General features: G+C 44.7%; 1 protein-coding gene, 1 long non-coding RNA gene and 1 pseudogene across 2 annotated transcripts; 2 read left to right on the top strand and 1 right to left on the bottom strand.

The window, feature by feature from the left end:
* Positions 1-515: 515 nt before the first annotated feature.
* On the top strand, positions 516-3,843 carry LOC115861341 (uncharacterized). The gene is made up of 3 exons (XR_009559084.1): positions 516-676; positions 787-931; positions 3,006-3,843. It is a non-coding gene; the product is annotated as an uncharacterized lncRNA (long non-coding RNA).
* PRKRIP1 (PRKR interacting protein 1) lies at positions 2,958-27,103 on the bottom strand. Its single transcript, XM_030872081.2, has 6 exons — positions 26,951-27,103; positions 26,245-26,323; positions 25,340-25,440; positions 21,778-21,863; positions 20,375-20,442; positions 2,958-4,209 (listed from the first exon to the last, which is right to left on the bottom strand). The coding sequence occupies exons 1-6, from the start codon at positions 27,074-27,076 to the stop codon at positions 4,115-4,117; spliced, it is 555 nt and encodes a 184-aa protein (XP_030727941.1). The 5' UTR covers positions 27,077-27,103; the 3' UTR covers positions 2,958-4,114.
* Positions 6,550-10,594, top strand: LOC115861044 (small nuclear ribonucleoprotein G pseudogene; annotated as a pseudogene).
* Positions 27,104-27,874: the final 771 nt, after the last annotated feature.

Below are 27,874 nucleotides of genomic sequence, written 5' to 3'. Positions count from 1 at the left end.
CCTTGAGAAGGGAGGAATTCTCTCATATCTACGGATACTGCAGGCAAAATCCGATGGCACGTTGTTGATGATTTTCCTGGCCTCAAGAGGTTTTTAAAAGTTCAATTGATATTCCTTAAGAAAAGGTCTAGCACAGCCAACTGAAAGAGCCTATACGACCAGTTACACTTAGGTAAATCAGGCTGTTTACTGAAACTAGACTTAATTTGGCCCAATTTGGTAGAAAATGAGGATAAATTAGAGATTATGTTTTGATAATATACCTTTTGGATATTGAGGTTTTGTATATACTGAGGGTTTATTATCTACATCCAAGATGACCTTATTGCTATATTATAAAGTATTTTAATTAAGTTACTAAAGGAATATTCTAAGCTTGTTTCTGAAACTGATCATGGTAACCTATCTTTGGATGAAGATCAGATGCCCCATGACCCACAACCAGGAGATTATACGTACTGGAAAGGACATCACTTGTAAGGCTCCAACCTAAATGAAAGAGCCCCTTTCTCAGGTACTAAGTAGCTCATGCACAGTGAAACTGACTCTTGAATTAATATTTCCCACTCAAGGCCTTCTGTACTAGACTGGTCGATAGAAAGGACTGCTGACCTCAACACCCGCAAGAGAAAAAGACAACAGCAGTGGTAGACAGCAACCCAGGAATCTGGACCAGGTCTGTTAAGATCCATCCTAATTCAATGGAACTGTTCACCAAACGTGTCTCCCTACCAAAATGGAAAGTTTTTGTTTTATTTCTAATATACTTCTGACTCCAATGTTCAGGAAAGAAAGGAAATTCTCCAGTGAAGCTGAATAACTGCTCACGATGTGTATCACTGCTTGCTACTGAAAGGTCTGCAAACAAAGGGAAAATGATGGAGGAAACTTTCACGTATTGAGGTATGGAGAAGTCATTCTGGCTTATAAGGTAAGGCTGTTCTAGTTTATCAAACATACATTGTACATCTGCTTTAACCATTAAAGAATGCATTTAAAAAATCAGAATGAAGTAACTGTGGTTCAGGTATCCCAAATGGATCGGGGTGCCTAGTATGGACATGGTTTCAGACACACTCCTACATTACTGAGAACTTGAACGTTCTGAACTGTATCAGACTCAAGGACACTATCAGCTGCTATGAAACCTTTCTCTAGGAATGGTAACAAGCAAGACAGCTCCAGCTATAGCCTCCCAGCAGAAGGCACTAGATTCTTTAGGCAGAATAGTACTAGATACTAAAATTGCTTTAAATTATATTTTGACAACAAAAAAGACAGGTAGGGCTTCATACCTCCTGTTATGTATATGTTAATACCCTTATAGAGTTAATTCGAAATCCTGCTTACAGAATTTACATAAAAAGGACCCACTCTGAAACCTATCTTCCTGGCTGCCATCTGTAACAGGAAGACTTCTGGGGTATGTAGTACACGGGTGCATTTCGATCATTATCCTCATTATAATATGTCTACTAATTTTCACATGTTTGTCCAGGTGCTGTGACAAAGCAGTCAGAGAGAGAGGTAATGTTTTATAATACAGAATATTGATGCTAAGCAACTTGAGAATTGTTTAAAAATGAAGAGTCAGGGACTCGGGACTTCCCTCGTGGTCCACTGACTAAGACTCCGTGCTCCCAATGCAGGGAACTAGATCACACATGCTGTGACTAAGACCCGGTGCAGACAAATAAACATATTAAAAAAGTCAGTGACTCTCTCCTCTAATCCTGAAAAAGGTTGTTGCCTCTCTTCCCCTCAGGCTTGAGGTGTATCAAAGAAAGAGGCTGACTAAAACCAAACAGGACCCTGTGGGCCTTCCTAGAGAAAGACCCCCTGCCATGTCCCCTGTTTTAGCCTCCCAGGCCTTCCCTGAGTTCCAAAGAGCAAATTTAATTAGAAGAAAATGCAGAAACAAAGGAAAGCAGTCAACTAAGGCAAAATAATTTAGCCATAAAACAAAGTCAAGGACCTTTAGTGCCTCAAGGGCTATAACTAGTATCCTGAGCCATGCCCTTGAGTTGTTTTGCAGATATCAAGACCCCCACCAGGTAAAAGAAGTTAACTGCATGCTGACTACCAGCGTGTAGACCCCAGACTGGTTGGAACCAAAAGGCTGAGATTCCCAAAACATCACCCAATTATTCACCATTAACCAATCAGAACTGTATGAGCTGATTGCCCATCCTGTGACCTCTCCCTCCTCAGTCTTCAAAAGCCCTTCTCTGAAAGCCGCTGGGGAGTTTGGGTCTTTTGAGCACGAGCTGCCCATTCTCCTTGCTTGGCACCCTGCAAAAAACTGGGTTGTGATAACAAAGTACAATGTTAGTTGCTGAGCGTTGGGTGACCTGATCCAAGTTTCTGGTTGGTAACAGAAATACTAAGAGTCATTCAACCTAAGGTACTAATAACCCCCTAAATATCATCAGAAACCGTTGGAGGACGTTTTCCTCCTGAACATCATCTTCTGACATCTAGTAAAGGTAAAAACAACTCTCCAGTCTGGCACCCTCTCATCTGTCTAGTCATTTGCCCACCTGTCCAGCACATATGTGCTTTGGTATCTCATTGAGCTCTTGGCCAGGGGCACTGGGCAGATGCAGGGAGTGCCTCCAGTGTGAGAGACTCACTGAAGTGTGTGTCGTAACTCTTACTTTGAATCTGGGGAGAGAGAAAGAAACCAACAGTTCAAAGATAGGAGGGCTTCCCTGGTGGCGCAGTGGTTGGGAGTCCGCCTGCTGATGCAGGGGACACGGGTTCGTGCCCCGGTCCGGGAGGATCCCACATGCCGTGGAGCGGCTGGGCCTGCGTGTCCGGAGCCTGTGCTCCACAACGGGAGAGGCCACAGCAGTGAGAGGCCCACGTACTGCAAAAAAAAAAAAAAAAAAAAAGAGAGGAGGACACAAAACTAACCAGCCAGTCCCCAATGAAAGACAAACACGGCTTTCAAGATGTACAGTTAGGGTGTGTGCTAGTTTATTATGGCTGACTTGCCATTTCAGCTTCCTGGGAAAGAAAAATTCCTGTGACTTGAACTGCGGAAAGACAGAAGTTATCACAGATGTCACATGGCTCAGGGTGGAGCCAAGGAAATCAAGAAAAGTAAGATGTTTCTTAGTTTCCCTTCACTCAAAACCACTATTTTCCTAATTCTATCAAACTCCATAAAAGGCACAAAATAGAGCTAGAAACTTGGAAATATCCAAAAAGTGAGCAAAGGCTCTAAAATTAAGAGACCATCCCTGTTCCTCCTGTTGGCCCAAAAAGACACCCTCAGTCACCTCCCATTTTCTGTTTAGATCCCCTCTTAACTCCAGATGAAAATGCAGCTTTTGGCCAATGCATCTGCTTCCCCTGCAGTGCAGCTAGGATCCCCCAGGCCATCTCCTCTGCTCCAGCCCAGGCTGGATTCTCTCCCTGCTTATTTTCTACTCACCAGTTGTTTTTCCGAAGTTCCTCTCACACGTTAAGGTCCTCTCTTCTGGCTCAGCCTCAGTTAAGTCCCACATCTCCCTCTGCACATGTGTGCTGCGAGGGAGCATGTGTTCTGGGGTGCAGTCTGCACTCTCCGTTGAAGGAAATGGAGGTCATGTGCCCTGCAGTGAGTTAGCTCCACGGCCAAGGCCATTTCCTTCAACGAGTCTGGGAACAGGCCCCATCCCTCTCATGTCGTTTCACAGCCTTCTCTACAGTTTCTGTAATTAACATTCACAGGTCAGAACAAAACCTGGAGTTTTTCTGTTCTTTACTAAATAAACATTAGCTTCACAGAAACCAGCCCCAAACTCATCAGTGTCCAATTATGTGAGAACAGGCCCCAGGGGGACCAGGTCATACATCTCCCCCCTTGCAGCGAGAACATTAACGAACCCTGCCTGGCAGTGCCCTTGAGTGTCCAGGAGACGGTCCTCTCTCCCACAGGCCCAGTCCTGCCAACACGGGGGCTGTGAGCCCTTAGGGTGGACTCCTACTTGCTTCTATCCAGTGAGGCTTTGGGAGGGAAACTGAGCTGAAACAGATTGCTCCCTTCCCCTTGAGGCCTGTGGAGGATTTTCTGGGGTCCCGGTCACAGAGCGGGCCAGGCTCCAGACAGCTGCCGTGGCCAACCTCGTCATCGCCCCATGATGAAACTGGGCTCGTCCTCCTCCTCTGTTCCAGATGCCGCCTCAGAGCCACTGGATGACTGCTCCTGGGACTGACTGGATCCTGTAATCACACGACATTTGGATTAGAGAGGTACAAATCTTCGAGTATCCCCTGATTAGCAAATCAAGGGGTACTCCAAGAAAGGACTGCTGAGGAAAACCCAGGAACCAGCTGTTCCTGGACTGTACAGGGAGGAGCCAGAGAGGTCCTCATGTCCATCAGTCCCCAGTGCCACTCCCGGGTATAAAGGGCCAGTCACAGAACTGACCTACCACTGCTGGAGGATGGGCCTCATCCTTATGAAAAGGTCCAGCACACATGAGATCCTGACGCCCAGTAAATCAGGCCTCACTGCTTTTTATATGATCCCCCCAAAGTCTGTCACCTTGGCAGGGCGACGTCCACAGCAGCCCTTTAACATTTAGCGCTAGGCTGACAACACTCCTGCTGACGTCTCCAGCTCTCACCCCAGTCTGCAAAAGGAGTCTCAAAAACCTTGTAGCAGAGGGCTCTGCCTGCAACAGATATGTCAGCTTCCCGGCTCTTCCCACAGACGCAGAACGCCTCTCTGACACTCCCCGTGCAGCTCTGAATCCCACTGTCTTCCCTGGCGGTCTGCCAGTCTACCCTCAGTGCAGCTGAGCTGGCTAAGAGCAGAGCACAAAGACTACTTGTTCCCAACTCCTCCTCCCCTCTTCTCGGGAGCAGGGCAGCAGGCGAGAGCTGGGACGAGCCAGAGCCCACACCAGTCCTCCGGCTCCCCGTCCACGCCAGGAGGCCACTTGCAGGCACCGTGGGCCTCCTCCTGCAGACATGCAGAAACCCACAGGCACCCAGAGCTTTGCTACTGCTGTTGTCACAGGGCCGAAGAGCTTCAAGGCCTGGGGGTGCCCAGGGCACAGCACAGTCACCTGCATACCCTAGGATGGGACACTAAAGAGCACTCATGGCAAGGGGTTGACATCATCTCTATGATTCAATTATTTAGGAACTTTCCTCCATCTTAACCTCATGCCAAAAAGAACGAGAAATTTTGAAAGTACAAATGAGGAGCACGTTTTAGTAGCTAAGATTTGTTGAACATCTATTATGTGCCAGGCACTGTGCTTATTGTCTTTGCATATACGTACCGTCTTAACTCTAAACAACAGTCTATGAGATAAGTAACACTCCTCTATATCCATTTTACAGATGAGGAATAAAGCTCAGAGAGGTTAAGTAATTTGTTAACCAAGGTCTCATAACCAGTAAAACCAGGACCGAGGATTCAAACCTGGACTATCTGACTTTCAAGCCTCTGGTACCTTGCCTGCAGAAATGCATAAGGAAATGGAGGCAAAAGAAAAATGGCATGACAGCCATAGAAAAGAATGAAATAATGCCATCCACGGCAACATGGATGGACCTAGAGATTGTCATACTAAGTGAAGTCAGACAAAGACAAATACTATATGGTATCACTTATACGTGGAATCTAAAAAAAATGATACAAATGAACTTATTTACAAAACAAACAGACTTCAAAAACAAACTTATGGTTACCAAAAGGGAAGGGGGGGAGGGATAAGTTAGGAGGCTGGGATTAACATATACACACTACTATATATAAAACAGATAATCAACAAGAACCTACTATATAGCACAGGGAACTCTACTCAATCCTCTGTAATAACCTATATGGGAAACGAATCTGAAAAAGAATAGATATATGTATAACTGAATCACTTTGCTGTACACCTGAAACTAACAACGTTGTAAATCAACTATACTCCAATATAAAAAAGAAAAATGAAGTGAAAACAGGAATGAGGTGGGCCTACTGAATGGATAAGGAAAATGTGGTCTCTTCATACAGTGCAATGATTCAGCCTTTAAAAGGAAAAAAATTCTGACACAGGCTACAACATGGATGAACCCTGAGAACATTATGCTGAGTGAAACAGGCCAGTCACAGAATGACAAATACTATATGATCTCTCTTATAGGAGGTATTTAGGGTACCCAAATTCAGAGACAAAGTAGAAGGGGTGGTTGCTGGTGCTGGGAGGAGCAGGAAGTGGGGAGTTGTTGTTTAAAAGACAGTTTTTGTTTTACTAGATGGAAAGAGTTACGGGAATAGATGATGATAATGGTTGCACAATTTGTATTTAGTGCCACTGAACTGTACACTTAAAAATGGTTAAGATGATGAATTCCGTGTTATGTGTATTTTACCAAAATTTTACAAAAAGGAGGGGAAGAAAGAAAAAAAGGGAGAGAGAGAGGGAAGGGAGGAAGGGAGGGAGGGAGGGAGGGAGGGAATGCTATGCAGAGACTGAGTGAAAAACTACAGATGGATCAAAAACATAGCTCTGAGCTCCCTGAACTCCTAGGGCAGAACTCCCTAAGCGCTCTCATGTCATGGCACTCATGGAAAAGGACAGTATTTCTATGGCATGTGGGGCAACGGTCCAAGGCCATGGGCACTCAGTCTCCACCCTGAAGGCAAGGGGAGCCATGTGTAGTCCATTCCCCATATACCAGCGGGGGAGCTCTGCTCTAGAACCTGGGCTCCAAGGCTGAAACTGCTGCGTACTTGTTTTGTTCCATAACTTAGTCATACTTGGTCAGCCTGAAGCCTCTCTAAGGACCACCCGCCATATCCATAGAGATCTGAACACAGCAGGACAAGAGCATAGGCTTTGATCTTTCATTCTGATCTTAAAGAGACAGTAAAACAGGAGGCATCTTTGAGCTCACCGAGTAGACATCAAGAGCAAGGCTCCCCCTCCTGAGTGGAAGAAATTTGTGGAGAAGTTATCACTAAAATTAAGTGGTGGCAGACATGTCCAAGGAATATTGTGGGGCTCTGATCCCTTTATGAATCTTGTGATAGTTGAATGTGTGGAGGTGGAAACTAGTGGGCAACAGAATACTGGAGTGGTGGTAACACGAGGAAACAGTATCATCATGTTAGAAGCCCTGGAACCAGTATGAACAATGGCTGTGTTCAGCAGAGAAATCAACTGCTTCCACATGTCCCCTCCACATTTTACTATGATAAAAACTGGCTCGTGTACATTTTATTACTGAACATTTTTATTAAATAAACTTTTGTAATAGGGGAAAAATACTCATTAACCTGGATGTTTATGGAATGGGGTGTTCCGGATGCCTGAAGTGCTGACTGATAGAGGAGGACTCAAAGCACTCCTTGTGACTGAAAAGCTCCTGAAAATGTAATACCTCAATTAATAGTAAACAATTGTTTCCTGTGTGTCGGGTGTTGGGGCCTGGAAGTATCTCTCTCAAAGAGGAGAAACCTAGGAATCTGCTGCACATTCAAGTAACTTGGTAATTCAACAAAATCATTTCATTCTCCAATGAAAAGAAATAGGACTTAGAGAAAAAGCTGATTCTAGGTTAGGGACAGGAAATACACAAGACAAGTCTGGACTATCTTGTAGTACCAGAAACTAAGGAAGTGCTGTTAAAAACAAAACAAAACCCCTCAAAACACCAATAATGGGAGTACGTAAAAGGCACACGGGCCAGAAAGAGCTCCCAATGGCCAAAGCTGGAAGAGTTTGGGCAAGAAAATGAAGTAGTACTGGATTAAACCTAAAATATAAAATAAACAGCCCAGAGTCCATACTGATATAAAGAAATGAGGGAGAAGACAAATCCATGCAGAACAATTTCAAATAGCTTCTGTAGCTACCCCGCCCTCATGGAGGGGCTGTATAACCCGCCACGCCTTAAGCATGGGCTACGCATAGTGAATTCTTTCCGAAGAGTACAGCGTGGTAAGGGGAAGAAAAGAGTCACTTTACACACAGAACCCTGAAGAGCACTGCCTGAGCAGGTGATCAAGGGCAACATCAACTGTGACAAGCCATCCTGACAAGCACCCAGCCCTGACATAAGAATGGTACTTTATCTCTGTGGTCTTCCTCCCAAAAATAAATAACTCATGAGAAAAACGTCAGACAAATCCCAACTGAGGGACATTCTACAGAACATCTGACCCTCAAAACTCTCAAGGTCATCAAAACAAAGTCTGAGAAACTGTCAGCGCTAACAGGAGCCCAAGGCTACATGATGACTAAATGTAATGTGATATCCTACGTGGGATTCTGCAACAAGAAAAAGGCATTAGTTAAAAATTAAGGAAATGTAAATAAAGTATGGACTTTAGCTGCTCCATGTATCAACATTGGTTCATTAGCTACAGAGGAAACTGGGTATATGGGACTTCTTTGTACTATACTATCTTCGTAATATTTCAGTAAATCTAAAATCATTCTATCACACAGTTTATTTTAAAAAAAGACACTGCCTACCCTCATGGAACTGAGACTGCAACTGAATAGATAAGCACGTTATGTGATTCAGCAGATTCTGCAACCAAATATGTGCAAAACCCTGTGGAGCAAGGTGGAGGCTGGGTGGGGAGGGCGGCTCGAAAAGGCTTTACAAAGAGAGGAGGGTGCACGAGGAGAGGTGGGAGAACAGAGATGTTAAGCTTGGTGAGAGTAGAGGACACGTGCAAGGGAGTGGCCAGAACAAAATAGTGGAGAGACCAGAAAGGGCAGGAATGCAGGAGCTACTGGCTAGGTTTCAAGCAGGATCACCTCGCAGGTAAGCACAAGGCCCGTGGAGACACATTATCTGGGATCAAATCCCGGCCTGTCACTCACTCCCGCTAGCTCTACGGGTGCCATTGCCACTTGGTCCCTAAGGTCAACTGTAAAATGGGGATAACGTCACTGCCTATCTCACAGGGACGCTGTGAGGATTATGTTAGTTAATACCTGCAAAGCACCTTAGAACTGGGGCTACACAATCAATGTTCAATAAATGCTAAGTATTGTTATTGTACAAGCAGAAGAATGAATGACAATCCAATCTCTGTTTTAAAAGAGCTTTGGAGGCTGTTCAAGGTGGGCAGCGTCGGAGGGGTGGGAAGAGAGTGGAGGCTGCTACCATAGTCCTGACACATCTGGAGATATAGACATATACTGACTGATTGGCTGTGCCGGGTCTTAGTTGCAGCATGTGGACTTCTTAGCTGCGGCATGCATGTGGGATCTAGTTCCCCGACCAGGGATCGAACCTGGGTCCCTGCATTGGGAGCACGGAGTCTTACCCACTGGACCACCAGGGAAGTCCCCTGGATCTATATTTTTGTAAGGTTTTTTACTAAGTCCTCAATGAGACCTTGACTTCCTCTGAAATCATTCTTATCCATGTGGAGGAATACGGCAAGGATATGGTAAAAGTGTACACCATTGCACACTGCTGATGGCAGTAAAAACTGGTACTACTCCTTTGGTGAGAAACTGCCACTACTCCTCTGGAAAGAAACTGGCAATACATTTCAAGGGCCAGGAACTCTTTTTACACTCTGTGATCTAATTATTCCCACTGCTGGAAATTTATCTCAAGAAAATGACCCAGAAAGGGGGAAGGGAGACAGGTGCATAAATTCACTAAAATATCTTTTAAAGAGAAAAACTGGAATCAATCTAATGTCTAACAAAAGGGAAAATGTTAGCTGTATCATGGTGTGTCAATTGCTGGATATTATCAGTCACTTAAAAAATTATGAAGGACCAGAAATGCTTATAATGTTAAATAAAAACAAGCAAAGGGGAAACTGTTCATACACTACAATTGTCATTACATACAAATGACATGTGCATATGGAGAGATTAAAAGAAAATGGACAGAAAGAAAGGTGATCTATGAGGATGGTAATATTTGAGCTTTTTCCATTACTCTTATGCTACTGTTTACATAAAATTTTAAAATCTAAGAATCTGAGATTTTATTTAGACTATAGGAATACTAGGTAAAATGCCACTGAGTGTAATTGAAACTGATGTTAACTTTAAAAAAAAAAAAACCAGATGAATGGGGACTTCCCTGGTGGTCCAGTGGTAAAGAAGCTGCCCTCCAATGCAGGGGATGTGGGTTCGATCCCTGGTCAGGAAACTAGGTTCCTATATGCCGTGGGGCAGTTAAGTCTGCACACCGCAACTATTGAGCTCACGCGCCTCAACTAGAGAGCCTGCGTGCCACAAACTACAGAGCCCATATGCTCTCGTGCCCACGCGCCACAACTGTAGACCCATGCATCCTGGAGCCTGTGCACTACAACTACAGAAGAGAAGACCTACACGCCACAACTAGAGAAGCCTTCGCACCACAATGAAGAGCCCACACCACATTGAAAGATCCCGCATGCCGCAAATGAGACTTGGACAAAAAAATAACAAAGCAAAAACAAACAAACAGATGAATGAATACACTAGGGAAAATAAATCCTTTTGTACTATGGAATTGCAAGGACGTGGGAAAATATTTGTGATACAGTGTTATATGAAAAAGTAGGACAACTGTAAATATGATAATTATATAAATAGGTTTATATAATATTAAAATTGAAATAAAAACATCATGAAAATGTTAAAGTGATTATTTTTAGTAAGAATTATGGATAATTTTTATTTTTGGCTTTATTTTCTGCATATTCTAAAAATTTCTAAAATGATCATACATTACCTTTATTCTCAAAAGACACAAAGGCTATGGATAGTTTTCCAACATAATATGTATAAGAGTTTTGGCACTGAAACAAATGGTTCAATCCAAAACATAAATTGAGGGGCTTCCCTGGTGGTGCAGTGGTTAAGAATCCGCCTGCCAGTGCAGGGGACACGGGTTCGAGCCCTGGTCTGGGAAAACCCCATATACCGCGGAGCAACGGGGCACGTGCACCACAACTACTGAGCCTGTGCTCTAGAGCCCGCGAGCCACAGATACTGAGCCTGCGTGCCACAACTACTGAAGCCCGCGTGCCTAGAGCCCGTGCTCCACAAGAGAAGCCACTGCAACAAGAAGCCTGCGCACCGCAATGAACAGTAGCCCCCACTCGCCGCAACTAGAGAAATCCTGAGTGCAGCAACAAAGATCCAGTGCAGCCATAAATAAATAAATTAATTAATTAAAAAAAAACCCACATAAATTGAGTGCCTTTCAAACACCAGATACCAGCTGAGATACGAATTTTATTAGCTAGGGACAATTTTGCCCCCCTCCCCCACGAGGGAACACTTGGCAATGTCTGGGGACATTTTTGATTGTCAATAACTGAGGGGAGGGTGGGTGCTGCTGGCATCTAGTGGGTAGAAGCCATGATTCCCTTAAACATCCTACAATGAACAGGATATAGTCCCTTACAACAAAGAATTATCTGGCCCAAAGTGTCAACAGTGCTGAGGCTGAGAAACTGCTTCCCCCCACCCCCAGTTTTGAAATGATTACAACAGGTTTAGGGAACATCCATCATCTCATATAGATACAGCATTAAAGAAACAGAAAAAAAATTCTTGCTTTTGATGAGAAGTCTCTTAACTTTCATTCATGATGTACAGCAGTATTAATTATCCTTATCATGTTGTACATTACATCTCCGGTACTTATTTATCTTGTAACCAGAAGTTTGTACCTTTTGACTACCTTCATCTAATTCCCCTTCCTCCCATTCACCCACCTCTGTAGCCACAAATCTGATCTCTTTTCCTATGAGTGTTTGTTTGCTTGTTTTTGAAGTATAATTGACCTACAACATTATATTAGTTCCTAGTACACAACACAGTGATTCAATATTTCTATACATTTCAAAACGATCACCACGATAAATCTAGTTGTCGTCTGACACCATACAAAGATATTACACAGTTACTGACAATATTCCCCACATTTACACATTTCATAGCTGTGACTCATTTATTTTTTATTTATTTTAATTTTTTTTTTTTTTTGCGGTACGCGGGCCTCTCACTGTTGCGGCCTCTCCCGTTGCGGAGCACAGGCTCCGGACGCGCAGGCTCAGCGGCCATGGCTCACGGGCCCAGCCGCTCCGCGGCATGTGGGATCTTCCCGGACCGGGGCGCGAACCCATGTCCCCTGCATCGGCAGGTGGACTCTCAACCACTGCGCCACCAGGGAAACCCCGACTCATTTATTTTGTAACTGAAAGTCTGTACCTCAATCTCCCTCACCTATTTCTCTCCTCCCCGCCACTGTCAAGAAACTGCCCTTGACGTACTTAGTAACAAATCACCTTAAGGTCACCCTGGGTTTCTCTGGTAGGTGAGCCTGTGTCCGGATAAGTAACATTGGTATCAGAATACATCATTTTAGGAGTTCAAGGCGTCACAATAATCCAAACTGGCTTAACACCATCCTGTGGTATCATTCAGAGAAGTCCCGCACTGCAGGGCGTCTTCACTGAACTGCTGGACCAGCACGGACAATAGTGGGGATATTTCCTCTCCAACAACAGAACGGAACTCCTAGCCAGCTGCCCCTTACCACTTTATAGGAGAAGAGCCAAAAAGGTCGAGTAATTTATCTCCAAGTCCCTCAAGAACCCAGAAGTGCACAGAAGCCACCTTGTGGCACAACTGATCATCACCACACTAAATTTCTGTTCACTTCAACCACCTAGAAAACCTACTTTCCCTTTCACAAAATGAAAAATAAGGAAGGAAACTGACAGGGTGAGGTAAAAGGCACACAGAGCATCCTTATGAAGTTATCCCTACAGCACTCTCCATCCAGCTCATCTGGTGCGAAGCATATACAACCATGTATTATTATTAATCATTTTTTTAATAGGTACAGGTGCTAACTTCACAAGTAGACGAGCAGGGCTCATGAATCATAACAATGATTTTCAAATCTGTTTGACTGCACCACAGCCCACATAGCAACTGAAAGAAAATTTCACAAAACAGTTATTCAGGGTGTGATGCATTCTGATATTTTCTAGTCTATTTTATGTATGTTTGAAAAAACCAACATCTGTAACCTCTAAGCTGATTTCATGACCCAGTGAATAAAGGATCACATCCCTCAGTCTGAAAAAACGCTGTGCTACTATGATGCAACATGGGCACAAACATCTATCTTTCTGATAGAACTGAAGCTCAGGATGGGGGAGACCCAGTGAGAGGGCACAAGGCCGTTTTAAACAGGTTAGAGGTTCTGGATGAAATCTACCATCTCATATACTCTTCATAGCCTTGGGCAAATTAAAGAAAAGTGACTGAAAACTGCACGATCACATGCAACTAATGTGTAAGAGGGGCTAGAAAAGGGGGATTTAAGAAACCTCAGCTCTGGGGACTTCCCTGGTGGCGCAGTGGTTACGACTCTGTGCTCCCAGTTGCAGGGGGCCTGGGTTTGATCCCTGGTCAGGGAACTAGATCCCAGGGAACTAGATCCCACATGCATGCTGCAACTAAGGAGCCTGCCTGCCGCAACCAAAAGACCCAGCACAACCAAATAAATATTAAAAGAAAAGAAAAAGAAACCTCAGCTCTGGGATGTTGCCTCCTGTCTCCTTCAATTCTAGAACTGATTACTAAAAAGTTATTAAGTGATTCCAAAGACCCACTACAGGTTCATTTAAGTACAAATTCAGAGCAAACTAACCTGTTTCTTGTTCTGAAAGGGTTCTTAGATTTACTGGTGAGGGAACCGCCCCTCTTGCTGCCCAAATATGCTATATCTTCATTACAGCAAGGCGTTTGGAAAAGTTATCAAGCTGTGGAATTTTAGATCTAGAAAGAGTTTATCATTTTACAGACTAAAATTAAAAAAAAAACATCTGCTCAAACAGGAGATGCTAAGGTCAGGGTGAGCCAGAGTGAGAGCTGAGCCTAGAATCTATGCCTACTGTACTTACTCCCTGACCTCAAATTATCTTAGTTTAGAATGACACCTCTGTGGGTAAGAGGAAAGAAGAGTGAGTCTAGCTGATTCTTAGCTGGAGAATAACTCCACCCAGAGTTTTAGTGAACAGGTCCATGTTGGCCTAGATGGAGCTCACTAGTGGATGCTGCAGGGCTCTGGCCCTGGCCCTGTCTGGCTCAGCATTTTTACCAATGACAAAAGGAGGTATGTTTATCAAACCTGCCCCTGACATGGTAACATGGTTAATTCGAGAATCAGAATTCAGAAGGATTTTGGAAACCTGAATCAACGGAGCCAATAACACCAAGCTGAAATGCACAAGAGCTAAATATCAAGTCCTGTAATTGGATTCAAAAAACCAAATAGAGGGTGGGTTCCAGGTAAGACAGAGCAAGCACGTTTGACCCCGTTTCTCCACTGAACACAGCTATAGAACCTGGATAGAATGCATGGACTCTGAAAAGCACACAGACTGGGGAAAAAGACCAGAATACAAAGTACCACAATATTGTGTTTCCTGCTTTTTTCTTTCTTCCCTCCAGTATCCCCCAGCCTGGACTCAAGGTGATCCAATACGCAGAAGTGGAAACTGGGCACAGACACAGTTCCAAGAGAAACCTTCTACTTCTGATTCAAGGAGTGAGAAAGCGGACTCTTAATGCTCAGAGGAAGGGAAATTCTTGTGTTTCTTCTTTTCTCTCCATTCTCTCACACCCTAGCTCCCAGGCAATCCTGCCAGTGTCAGGATGGCCACAGCGACTGCGGTGCAATAGGGGCTTGCATGTGCAAAAACTTTGAAGGAGGGGAACCTTCCTCTCTGATCAGAGGAGCTGTGGTCCTAAGATGGCTGGGCAAACTCTGTTGCTTTTCTTCTCTGTCCTCCCACCACTCAGCCCTGGATGCAGGGGCAGCTGTACAAAGTATGTGGCAGAGTAGGTAACTAAAGCCCCAACTTTCTTAAATATTTATTTATTTGGCTGCGCCAGGTCTTAGTTGTGGCATGTGGAACCTTTAGTTTTGGCATGTGGGATCTAGTTTCCTGACCAGGGATCAAACCCGGACCCCCTGCATTGGGAGCTTGGAGTCTTAGCCACTGGACCACCAGGGAAGTCTCCATACAGGATCTTTTGTTTTAGTTGCGTCATGTGGGATCCAGTTTCCTGACGAGGGATTGAACCCAGGCCCCCTGCATTGGGAGCTTGGAGTCTTAACCACTGGACCGCCAGGAAAGTCCCAAGCCCCAGCTTTCTGGCTGGAGGTCTGAAAAGGGGAGCCCCAAGAAACCAGAACCTACAGGGGAGATCATGGAGAGAGGATTAGAAGAGACATCATAAAGTTGTTTGTAAACTCCTGGGCCCGCCCTGACAGCACATGCATGGATCTGGCCCTAATCGTCACGCCAAACACTTTGAGAACCGAACTCAAAGAACTAAACCCTGACTGGCCACTGGGTGGCACACACAGGACACACCTGAGAGCACAGCAAAAGCTTTAAAAGCCAAACTGACACAGGAACCACAATCTACAGAAGGCTGGTCAGAACCTGTGCTCCGAACACAACCAGGCTGACTGTCTGCTAAAACAAAATATCAGCAAGACCAGAGCCTCACGATATAATATTCAAAATGTCCCGGATCCACAGACAGTTACTCGACACGTGAAGAATCAGGGAAATCGCAGCTAGCGTGGGGAGAGACAATCAACAAATGCCAATGTCAAGATGCCCCAGATCCGGAAGTACCAAATACTTGAAAGTAGCTATTTAAATATCTTTCCTGGAAGAGTGAAGACTCTTGAAACAAATGGAAAGATAGAAGACTGCAGCAAAGAAATAGAAGGTATAAAGAAGAATCGAATGGAAATTGAAAAACTTTTCTGAAAAACATAATTCACTGGATAGAATCGATAAGCAGAATGGAGGTGACACAGGGAAGACACAGCTCAAAGTCAGATCAGTAGGACTTATCCAATGTGAACAACAGAGACAAAAAAAGATGGGAAAAAAAAAATCCCCTGGGCTTCCCTGGTGGCACAGTGGTTGAGAATCTGCCTGCCAATGCAGGGGACACGGGTTCGAGCCCTGGTCTGGGAAGATCCCACATGCTGCGGAGCAACTAGGCCGGTGAGCCACAACTGCTGAGCCTGCACGTCTGGAGCCTGTGCTCCACAACAAGAGAGGCCGCGATAGTGAGAGGCCCGCGCACCGCGATGAAGAGTGGCTCCCGCTTGCCACAACTAGAGAAAGCCCTCGCACAGAAACGAAGACCCAATACAGCAAAAATAAATAAATTAAAAAAAAAAATCCCCAATTTGACAAAGATACATGCTTACAGATTCAACTAGCTCAGTGAACTCCAAACCCAACTCCAGGATAAACCCAAGGAAATCCATGTGCAGACATATCATAATCAAATTCTCAAATTCCTGACATCTAAGGATCTTGAAAGCAGCCAGAGAAAAACAATGATAGGAGAACAATTTGAATAACTACATATTTTTAAAAAATCAGAAATCATGGAGGCCAGAGGAAATGGAACAGCATTTCAAAAGTGCTGAAATAAAAACTGCCAACCCAGAATTCTGTATCTAGTGAGAATGTCCTATAGGAATGAAGGTGAAATAAAGATAGCCTCATATGAAGAAAAGCTAAGATAGTTTATAGCCAGCAGACCTGTTCTAACTGAATGACTAAAGGAAGTTCTTCAGACATACGGGAAACAATACCAGATAGAGGTCTGGAACATCAGGAACAAAGAAAAAGCAACAGAAATGATAACTATCTGGTTACTATTCAAGACTATTCTCTTGAGATTTCTGAAATATATTTGATGACTGAAAACAAAAACAGTAACATCATAAAAACAGAACCACCATATGATCCAGCAGTTCCACTTCTGGGTATTTATCTGAAGAAAATGAAAACACTAATTCAAAAAGATATGTGCATCCCAATGCTCAGTGCAGCATTATCTACAATAACCAAGATATGGAAGCAACCTAAGTGTTCACTGACAGATGAATGGATAAAGATGTACACACACACACACGAATATTACTCAGCCATAAAAAAGAATGAAGTCTTGCCATTTGCAAGAACATGGATGAACCTAGAGGATATTACGCTAAGTGAAATAAGTCAGACAGAGAAAGACAAATACTGCATGTTTTCACTTATATGTGGAATCTAAAAAACAAACCAGAAACAGACTCCACTGACAGAACAAACTAGTGGTTGCCAGAGGGGAGGAGGATGGGGGAATGGGCAAAATAGGTGAAGGGGATTAACAGTTACAAACTACCAGTTATATAGTAAATACGTCACAGGGATGTAATGTATTGGGTTGGCCAAAAAGTTCGTTCGTTTCCCCATAAGGGGAAGGTGTTATGGAAAACCCCGAACACACTTTTTGGCCAACCCATACAGCATCAGGAATATAGCCAAAAATATTATAATAACTGTACAGTGCACAATCTATGAAAATATCAAGTCATTATGCTGTACACCTGAAACTGAAATAATATTGTGAGTCAACTATAGGTCAATTAAAAAAAAGTAAAATTATCTGAAGGAGTTTTCAATGTATGGAGATGTAATACCTAAGACAACTATAACATACAGAGTAAAGAAATCTATGTGATGAAAAGTTCTACATTCTACTTAAAGTGGTGAAATGCTGATTCCAAATAGACTGTGAAAGTGGTATAAATATAGTAATCTCTAGAGGAACAACTAAAAGACTATAAAAAAGGAAACAGTTAAAAACACAATAGATAAATTAAAATAGAATAATAATAATGTTCAAATAAATCCAAAAGAAGACAGGAAAGGAGAAGCAGAGAAACAAAAAACCAGAGAGAACAGGACTTCCCTGGTGGCACAGCGGTTAAGAATCCACCTGCCACTGCAGAGGACATGGGTTCGAGCCCTGGTCCCGGAAGATCCCACATGCTGCGGAGCAACTAAGCCCATGCACCACAACTACTGAGCCTGTGCTCTAGAGCCCGTGCTCTGCAACAAGAGAAGCCACCGCAATGAGAAGCCCGCACACTGCAACGAAGAGTAGCCCCCGCTCGCCACAACTAGAGAAAGCCCGCGCACAGCAACGAAGGTCCAACACAGCCAATAATAAATAAATAAAATAAATTTGTTTTAAAAAAAATTTGCCCTATTTCCTACTCCCTCGCCGCAGATCCAAGGTAGCCTCCCAATCAATAGCCTCCTACTCCCAGTAGCTGTGAAAACCAGCAGCCCAGCAGCCACTGGAGGAAGGAAACTGCCCTGGGACTTCCTCAGAAGTCCCACACCCAGAGCACTGTCCCTATTTGACCTGTCTGGCAGCTCTCCGGAAACTTCCACTGGCAAGGCTTGTCTTGTCTTTATTCAACCTGACTCAGTGAGAACAGCCTTTTCCTCAACGTATTTGTCAAAAACAATCAGTGGCAACTGTTTATCATCATAGCTGCCTGAGGCAGTGATAACAGTGGAAGCAAACAAGAAACTGACCAACAGTTTAAGAGGAAATGCTGGTAATCTAGAAGGCCACAGGCATGTGTAGAGCTGTGCACACGTCTAAGACAGACAAGTGATGGCCCTAATCTCACCTCTGGCTAAACTTGAGGCTCTGTGCAAGAAGGAAGTGAAGGCTAAGGCAAAACTGTAAACCGCCTGCCAGAATGGTGAAGGCATGCTCCACCACACACAGAAAGCCCCTTGGCAAAGATCAGGAGACTTACTGGTTCAAAGCATTTCAGGAAATCTCTGATCTTCAGCTGACCACTAAGCTAACCAAGCAAAGACTTCAGTTGCCACACACAACAAAGAATATAAGCTGTACAGAGTTAATTCAGGAAAGTCACTAAACACATAAACAGCAACAAAGACAACAAGCAGCAAAAACAACAAACCCTGGGCAGGGAGGGTCAGATTACCAACAGCCAAGGAGTCCTTTCTATTTCCCAATATAATGGGGTCCAAGCCACAGTACCTCCTTCAACGGAACATGAGACTGGTGGGCTGCCCAATCCTCCTGCCCTTGGACCAAGTACTTCCACATTCCTGTGTGTGGGGGGTGGCGGAAGGGCAGGGAACGTGATGAGGTGGCTTATTTGAGGGATGATGTCCTAGCAATCACATTTTGGTACTGTAAAATAATTTCTTTTCGGAAATGGTAGGGAACAGGCTAAAACCATACCATGTATAGTGTGTCACACAGTACATTTACAACTCATAAGCAAACTGGTCCTGGAAGGGGCCAATCATATTTCCGTATGTCAGTGCAGGTCTGATTTTATCTTAAGACCAAAAATCACAATTAGGAATCATGTCTGGTCAATCAGGGAACAGCCACCAATTCAGAGATGTGGCGACCAGTTGTCATTGTTCCGTCTCTTAGCATCCTTGGTCCTTTCCATCTGGGACCTCTCTCTCCCTGGTCTGCAGCCCAGGGGTTCCCAAAGGAGTGGCTGGCACCACTGGCCTTGTGATGGGTTCGGAAGTGGGCAGGAATGGCAGCATTGTGGGATGCTGACACATTACTCACCCCCTATTCCTCCTTCTAACAAATCTCAATTCTGTCTAGGGTGACAACGTACCCAGCATCCAGTGATGGATCACGATACGTTAAAGATAGTCATGACAATTCTGTCTTCTTTTCATCTAGCCTGATGACAGCAAGGGATGGCAAAGTGACCTATTACTGACCAATGAGATACAAGGTAATACGCGATGGGGGACATTTTGCTCTTCAGTTTAAAAAAAAAAACCACAACAGACAAGTACCACTTCTTTCCCCTCTTCTTCCTGCTTTAAACGTAAGTACGATGCCAGGAGCTGCAGCAGCCGTCTCATGCCCACAGGATAAAGGCCAAAAGAACCGCAGGGGTACTGGGCCTGACACTGCTGAGCTACTCAACCACACTGGGCTGCCACCTACCACCAGATTTCTTGTTATATGAGAAAAATAATTCCTCTTTGCTTAACTACTGCTAGTTTTCTATTTCTTGTAGCCAAAAGAATTCTTAACTGATTTGCCAAGTGACTCGATAAGAGCCAAAGAGACACAAAAACTCTTTTGCTAGGGACACCCCCGCAGTCTTTCCTACTAGGCAAGAATGAGCCAGGGTGTGGCCCGGAGCAGCTACTGGTACCTCACCACCACAAGGAGGAAACGAGCCTCCCTGAGGACAGGGAGCCAGGGGACAGAAGGAGACAGTGAATGCCAACATCAGAGCTCCTTTACCAGCCAGGCCCAAGAGGAGGTCTGTCCTGGACTAAACGTGAGGCAGTAGCTTTCTTTTTTGCTTAAACCAGTTTGGCTTCCTGACACTTGCAATTAAATGAGTCGAAACTAATAGAAACAAGCCGTCATTTCTTCAGAGGCCAGCCAACCTACTCCAAACTCTAAATCTCATTCTTGACAGGTCAACCACTGTGATCAGCACTAAGAAAGGTCATGAAAGAAAAGTGGGTACCACTCACCTTCTTTCTGTTTCTTCTGTTCAAGTTTCATCTTCTTTGCCAATAATTTCTTCTCTTTTAACTTCTGGCTGCAAATGCAAAATAATTAATTCCTTAACTACCTATTTTATATTTTAGAAAATAAACATCTACTTACAGAACCTTTAGCAACTTAGTAATTACACGAATACTATGATAAAATGAAAGAAATACTTCCTCATGACTCTGCTACTCCAACATCATCAACATTATCAACCTGTTTCCTTCATGAATCAAGATCAGATTCTTTGGAGTCCTGAGGTGATTAGCGCAATCCAGAAATACTGGAGATACTTTCTCATTCAGAGATATTTAGGGACTGTTTGTTTTTTTTTTCTTTTTTGCAGTACGCGGGCCTCTCACTGTTGCGGCCTCTCCCATTGCGGAGCACAGGCTCCGGACGCGCAGGCTCAGCGGCCATGGCTCACGGGCCCAGCCGCTCCGCGGCATGTGGGATCTTCCCGGACCGGGGCATGAACCCGTGTCCCCTGCATCGGCAGGCAGACTCTCAACCACTGTGCCACCAGGGAAGCCCTAGGGACTGTTTTTAGAATCCTGCTCAGCTCTCTGAAAGTTGAAGGAGCATTTATTAAAACAACACATACACATGCACGGGTGCAGTCTGTATACTCATGTAGTCACTTAGGGAGGTTACAGACCCTCCTTTAAGGGAGAAGCTAATCGGGAAGTTTGCTCATAGCAACTTATTAAACCTGATGTTAAAATACCGACATGGGACTTCCCTGGTGGCGCAAGTGGTTGGGAGTCCGCCTGCCGATGCAGGGGGCACGGGTTCGTGCCCCGGTCCAGGAGGATCCCGCATGCTGCAGAGTGGCTGGGCCCGTGAGCCATGGCCACTGAGCCTGCGCGTCCGGAGCCTGTGCTCCACAATGGGAGAGACCACTGCAGTGAGAGGCCTGCGTACCGCAGGAAAAAAAAAAAAAATACGGACATGAAGGAGACACAGAAATCCATGCGCTCACCACCAAAGTGCTGACCAGCAAGCTTTGGAGAATCTGTAGCAAGCTGGGGGCAGGGGCAGGGGGCAGTAAGTGACTTGATCTCTCCCCAGGTACTGGAAGAAAAGCCATTACTCTACGGGGGTGCTCCACTGTGGGTTTTTTTTTTTTTTTTTAGCTGCGTTGCACAGCATACGGGATCTTAGCTCCCCGACCAGGGATCAAACCCGCGCCCCCTGCATTGAAAGCATGGAGTCTTAACAACTGGACCGCCAGGGAAGTCCCCACTGTGGATCTTCACACCCAAGACCTATACAGGCCATACAGGTAAACTTTTGACTACAAGAAGGACTCGTTCACCAACTATTTACTTTTACATTTCCCGCCCTAAGTCTCAGTAGTTATGGGATGCCACAAAGCCCTCACCGCTTTTTCCGACGCTTTGCAGTCTGCTCCTCCGCAGCAATTTTATTCTTTTCCAGTCTTTTCTGAAATTCTGCATCCAATTTTTGCTGCAAAAAACCACATCAGTTAGACAAACTCTGGCCTGCCTGGGTATGAAAACTCTAGAAGTCGCACCACTGGGGGTGCTACAGGTACATCCAGGTCTCCAGGGCCACTTAAAGAAGTTGCCTCACAGGTGAGGCAGGAAATCAATATATGGATCTCTGATGGTGAAATAAGTCAGTTCATTAAGATACCGTTCGTGCACAAGTAAATGTAAGAGAGAGTAAGTATGAGAGGGAGCACGCTGAGGATTCCCTGAAGGCAGAGGCAGCACTACTGGCTCTGTTTCGCCAGGGCCTTGGAAAATGTGATACTGTGACTTGTAATATATACATATTTGGTCTTCATCTACTGTTTTTGGCACATTAAAACTCTTACAAATTTCCTATATGAGAGCCACAGGGGGATCTTTTATTATAATATTTAGTTTTGTTCCCAGTTCCTGAAATAACTCCAGAAATAAAGATGAAATGGGTATCTTTTGTTATTCATAACCAGCCCCTTTCAAGCACAGGAGTTTGAGTGACGTTGGGAAAGCACCTAAGGAACGGGGCTGGTTGCCAAGGGAACTTTCTGCTCCACCTCCTTGACCTCCAGGGAGGGGAGAGGGGCTGAGGGTTGAACTAATCACCAACAGTCAGTGATTTAATCATGTCCACATAATGAAGCCTTCAAAAACCCCAAAAGGCTGCGTTTGGATAGCTCCTGGGTTGGTGAACACTGGAGATGCTGGGAGAAGGAACGGAAGCTCTGCATCCCTTCCTCCATGCAGCTGTTCTGAGTTATATCCTTTTATACGACACCGGAAAACTAGTAAGCTGTTTTCCTGACTTCTGTGAGCCCCTCTAAGCCAATTACTTGAACCTGAGGACGGGGTCATGGGAAACCTCTGATTTATAGCCAGTGGGTCAGAAGCACAGGTGACAACGGGGACTTGTGGCTGGCCTCTGAAGTTGGGGGTGGGGCTCAGTCTTGCAGGACTGAGTCTTAACCTTCGAGATATGGCGCCATCTCCACGTAGACAGGGTCACAATTGAGTTGAATTGTAGGATACTCACCTGGTGTCACAGAACTGCTTGGTGTGGGGAAAATCCCCACACATCCGGTGCCCAGAAGTGTCAGAAATGCAGCAGAGTACTGACAGTAAGGAGACACACAGGAGTGTTGCTTCTTCAGAGACGGTGATGGGGGCTCACTGGGTGGAGCGGCCAGAGGGCTGCGACCATGGAATTTTCAAGTCCTAACTCGCTACGGTTATCAAATGACCGATTCTAAGGCAGCATAACATGCATTGCCATCACCTGCTACTAAACACACCTACACGTGTACATACGTATATGTGAGTACGTACATAAGTACAAATAAATATATATATCCATCCCTTGTGTTATTTCTTCCTAGCAGCTCCCTGTTTCTAAGCCTCAGCTTCCTCATCTATAAAATGGGGGAAACAATAATTTCTCTTTCCCTGAGCCTTTAGGAAGACTAATGAACTGCAATAACCTACAGGAAAGATCTTGTAAACTAAAGACATCTACTGATAAAAAACAAGCGCCATCCTTATTTCTTCTAGTTACAGCCATAAAGGCTGATGGAGCAAACAAGGAGCCAGCAGAGGAGACAGAGGTGGCTTCAACACCTCTGCTGGCCTGCACTGCCAGGCTCTGTGGATCTGCTCAGACGGATGCAGAAACTCTCTCTGAGAGCAGAATTATGAAATTAGAAAGAAGGGTCTCCCTTCCAAGAAAGGAATCAGCTTTAATTAGAGTTCAGCTAGAAAGCAATGACTTCAAACTAAAAGCACCTGATCTGTTTAGAAGCTGAGCTGGAAATGTCTGAAGCGCGACCAAAACAGAGCTCCCTGCTGGCTGCTGACCCCGCCAAGGGCTCAAGCAGGAGTCAGATGTGCTCTGTCAGTGGTGACAACCTATCAGTCGCTGTGGAAGGTAAGGATTCTCTTGCATCTCTTTTTTTCTTCTAACCTCAGAGCCTCTCTTTCACCACGTGAAATAAAACCTTTGCATTTGTGTGGTTTCAAGGTTTGTGAAACATTTTTCTGTATTTTCTCTGGGTCGTTAATCAATACATAAAAGCTTCAGACTAACTGATGGCATTTGAGACAACCGTCTACTCTATTTCCTCCCCTCTAAAGTAGTTTAAAAATAAAAAAGTGCTTCTGTTAGTTTCTACATACAGAGTTCTGTTTATTCCTAACAGCGCAAATCCTTCAGTGATCCTGTATAGCTGTGTGACAAGTCACCTGAAACTCCTCACTGGGATTGAGAAGCAGCTGGAGAAGAACCACCGACACCTGGGGGCCGAGTAAGGGCTGCAGGACAAGCAAATACCAGGTGAAAACCACCATGGCAATGATCCCTTCTGTTCAAAAATCATACAGGTATTTTTCAAACTCAATTTTGGCCATTCAAATAAATTTTTAAGGGACCACTCACCACCACTGCAATCAAAACACTTAAAATATCTTTGAAAAAACGTGGTGAGACATATGTAAAATCTCTATATATGATCACTGATACAAAAAGATTAGACAAAGAAAGAAGACAAAGTTTTAGAGGGGATGACTAAACACTATGACATCCATTCTCATTCAAGTTAAGTTACAGATTCAATTTAAATCTAGTAAAAAAAAAATCAAACAAAACTTTTGGAGTGGATAAAATGACTCCAAAACTCAATTCCAGAAAGAAGACAAGTGAAATGTCCAAAAGAATATTTCTTAAGAGCAATAGGAAAGAGGTTTCTGGCCTTTCCCATCAATCAATGGAGAGCTTAACAGTTCTTACAGTACAATTTCAAAAGCAATTCTCAATTCTTTAAAAAAATTTTTTTAATTTTAATTTTTATCTTTATTTATTTTTGCCACACTGCATGGCTTGCAAGATCTCAGTTCCCTGACCAGGGACTGAACCCGGGCCATAGCAGTGAAAGCACTGAATCCTAACCACTAGACCAGCAGGAAGCTGCCAGTAATTCTCCATTCTTAATCAATTATTATTTGACACCTGTCATGAAGAAATGCCAGTCTCAAAGCTAGAAAACTCAAAGAGGCAAAAACACCGGAAAGCACACCACTACTAGCACCAAACACACAGCTAACTGGAATTACAGGCATTCAGCCAAAAACAGAAACTATAAAGAAATGATAACTCAAGAGGTGTGAGATCCTGCTTCTATTCCATGGCAAATGGCCTGGAGGGGAAAGGGGACTCTGCTGGGCTCTCCACCACCTGGAAGACTCCCTCCCCTCATTCATTTCCTAGTGTGAGCATCCTGCCATGCTGGATCTGACCTAGAAGTACCCTGGACTCCACCTGACATCTGTTTCTCCTGCTGACTTTACAAGGCGGCCCTCACACAAGCCACAACCAGGTGTATCTACTCTTCTTCAAGTGTTTTTTTCTAAGGTTTAAGTGCACACTGCCTAAACCCAAGGGTTCAGCCAGCGTCCTGGCTCACTAACCTTCTCAGCCATGGCATCCATGTAGTCCTGTCGCTGGTACTCTCTCCGGCGCAGATGCCTGTACACATGGAACTCTCCGCTGCCAGCCCCAGCGCTTGAACCTAAAGCCAGGACAGTCCAGAGCTTTTGATGATATCCAGTTACCAACACAGGCTACTCTTAATCACAGGGAACCAAAGAAAGGTACTAGAAGTGATGGAAGGGACCAAGCCTGCCCTATTCCCCATTGTACCCCAGAAGCTAGCACACTGGCTGGTATATTGTAAATATCTGTTGTGTGAATGTTGAATGTGAAGTCACCAAAAATTCCACTCTAGCGCAGTATTAGGAGGACAAGCAGACTATCGTTCAGCGACCAGAAACCTAAAAGAGAGCCTGTGACCTTTCCCTCCCCCACCAGATGATTTCACATTTGACATGCTTTTCTACTTAGTTGAAAAGATGTCCATGATATATGAAGTGAAAAAAAGTAGATTATCAAATAGTATGTGTAGAACAACCATATTCTTGTAAACATTTTTTCTTAAGCATGAGTGGTTTTGACTATAAAGAGGTTTGGAGGACTACATCAAAATGTTACAAATAGAATGATAGATAACAGGTGGCTCTAATTTTTTACACCTGTTATTTATTCTCTTTATAGTTAGTTAACTTACAACCCAACAAAATAAAAACTGTTTCCATTTTGAAAAAACAAGGTATTAAAAACAATGCAGAAGAAAGTTCTCTAATGCCAGACCACAAGCAACAATACCCCTTCATTGTAAGAGCAAAATACTGGAAAAGCAAAGAACTTTTTTTTCTTCCTATCAGGGGTGTAATTAACAAATGCTAACTGCAGAGTTTTTAATACCTACACTTTAAAAACTGTATTTAAACACACACCCACATCCAAAAGACATTACCCATTACATCTCGGACAAATTCTGGGGGAGGTCGAGGTGCCCATTCACTCATTTTTTCTGGAATTGGAACTGCTTTGTCCTGCAACATTTAAACACGAAAGCGTTTGTATGTATAAACCGGCTGACAAAGTGACATCTTTTTCAACCAAAAAACTTTAACTGAAGTAGTGAAGTAAGGCTGCTTTGCTTCCTGGACCCAAAGCTGAGTTTGTTTTCTTCCCTCTGCCTTTACTTCATCCTGTATACTCTGGGTCCTATCAGAGCCCACAGCCTTGCCAGGGCTACACTCAACTTTTCAGGGCAGAACTCAGAAACGCGACTCATCGTTTATGGCTGGAAACCTCCAACCCCAGGTGTCTTGGCCAATGCCTCTCTAACAATTAGTGCTGTTTAGAAGAAAATAAACCCTTGTGCTAACCCACGGATTATATCTTTCCAGTCTAAGACTTCTGTTCACAAAGTTAAAGGGTCTTAGAGCACGAAAAGCCGCTTCGCAGCGCCCTCATCCAGGCTTGGCTCTAACATGAGAGCAGAAAATAGCTCACTATCTCCAGGGCCGCCTGCTCCTTCCTAAGGTCTGACCCTGGGGTTCGGGTACCGAGTTCCAGAGTTCGGAAGCGCGGAAAGAGGGCCCGCTAGCGCCCAGAGACGCCAGAAAGGAAGGGGGTAGGACTCGGAAGGGCCGTCAGCCCGCGCCTCGTCTCACCGGGTTCTTCATTAGCCGTTCCAGCTTGAGCTTCTGCTCCTCCGCCGCATTCTTGGGAATGACGAGCGCCTGCGGCTCTTTCTTGGGCCTCGGCGGTCGCACGGATGAGGCAGCCGGGCTCGCCATGAGAGCTCTGCAGCCGTCCGCTGCGCGCGTGCGTATGACGACAAAGCCGCGCGCCAGCGACGCAAGCGCAGTCTCCTAGCTGGGCGGGGCTGGAGCGGAGTTGCCAGCCGGAAGCAGGATGCTGAAAATTAATGAGCTTGAAGCCCCGGTGGGTTATTTTGATTAAAGCTGCTTGATTTCTTTTCATGTTTCTGAGCAATCAGCGCAGCGAATGCCCACGTCCCTGGGGGAGAGGTTGGCCCTGCGTGCCCGAGGGTCCGACCCCAGGCGACCTCTCCGACCCCAGGCGACCTCTCCAGCCCTCAACCCCGACCTCTTAGCATCCCCCACCCCCGCCCCCAGGCCTTTGTCCTGGTGGTTCCTTGGATCTGGTCCACTCCCCTTGCCATTTCTGACAACGTGTTTAAGACGGCACAGACGTCACTGCGAGCTCCCTTAGGACTGGGGCCGAATCTCTTTTGTCCACCTCGAATTACTCTGCACCTGGCTCCCAGCAAATATACCTCGGTCGAGTGAATGGGCCTTTCTTATGAGAAAGAGAACAGTTGCTCCTCGCATCTGGGAACTAGCCTGGTACTCACAGCTAGGCCTTGGTATTCTCCTGTTGGACATAAAACAATTTCCCAGAACACCACGGTAGTGCAAGGCCATTCCGAGACCATGATGGAGCAAGGCATAAACAAGACTGCTCTGTAATCATGTTCAAAGCCAGATGAAAACAAGAATATTGTTGGAACCAGAAAAAGACCAACTGTTTCCCCATTCTGACTTAAGTAACTGCTGCTTCCTTACAGCATT

This window comes from Globicephala melas, chromosome 15 (assembly GCF_963455315.2).
Source record: "Globicephala melas chromosome 15, mGloMel1.2, whole genome shotgun sequence".
NCBI lineage: Eukaryota > Metazoa > Chordata > Mammalia > Artiodactyla > Delphinidae > Globicephala > Globicephala melas.
The sequence above is the reverse complement of the archived record's forward strand: the minus strand, read 5'-3'. Positions and strand labels throughout refer to the sequence as shown.

Coding starts and splice junctions, on each gene's coding strand:
- PRKRIP1 (XM_030872081.2), bottom strand. CDS start 27,076: ATGGCGAGCCCGGCTGCCTCATCCGTGCGACCGCCGAGGCCCAAGAAA. Junction 26,324..26,950: donor AACGGCTAATGAAGAACCCG/GTGAGACGAGGC, acceptor TAAATGTTGCAG/GACAAAGCAGTTCCAATTCC. Junction 20,443..21,777: donor GCAAAGCGTCGGAAAAAGCG/GTGAGGGCTTTG, acceptor TTGCATTTGCAG/CCAGAAGTTAAAAGAGAAGA.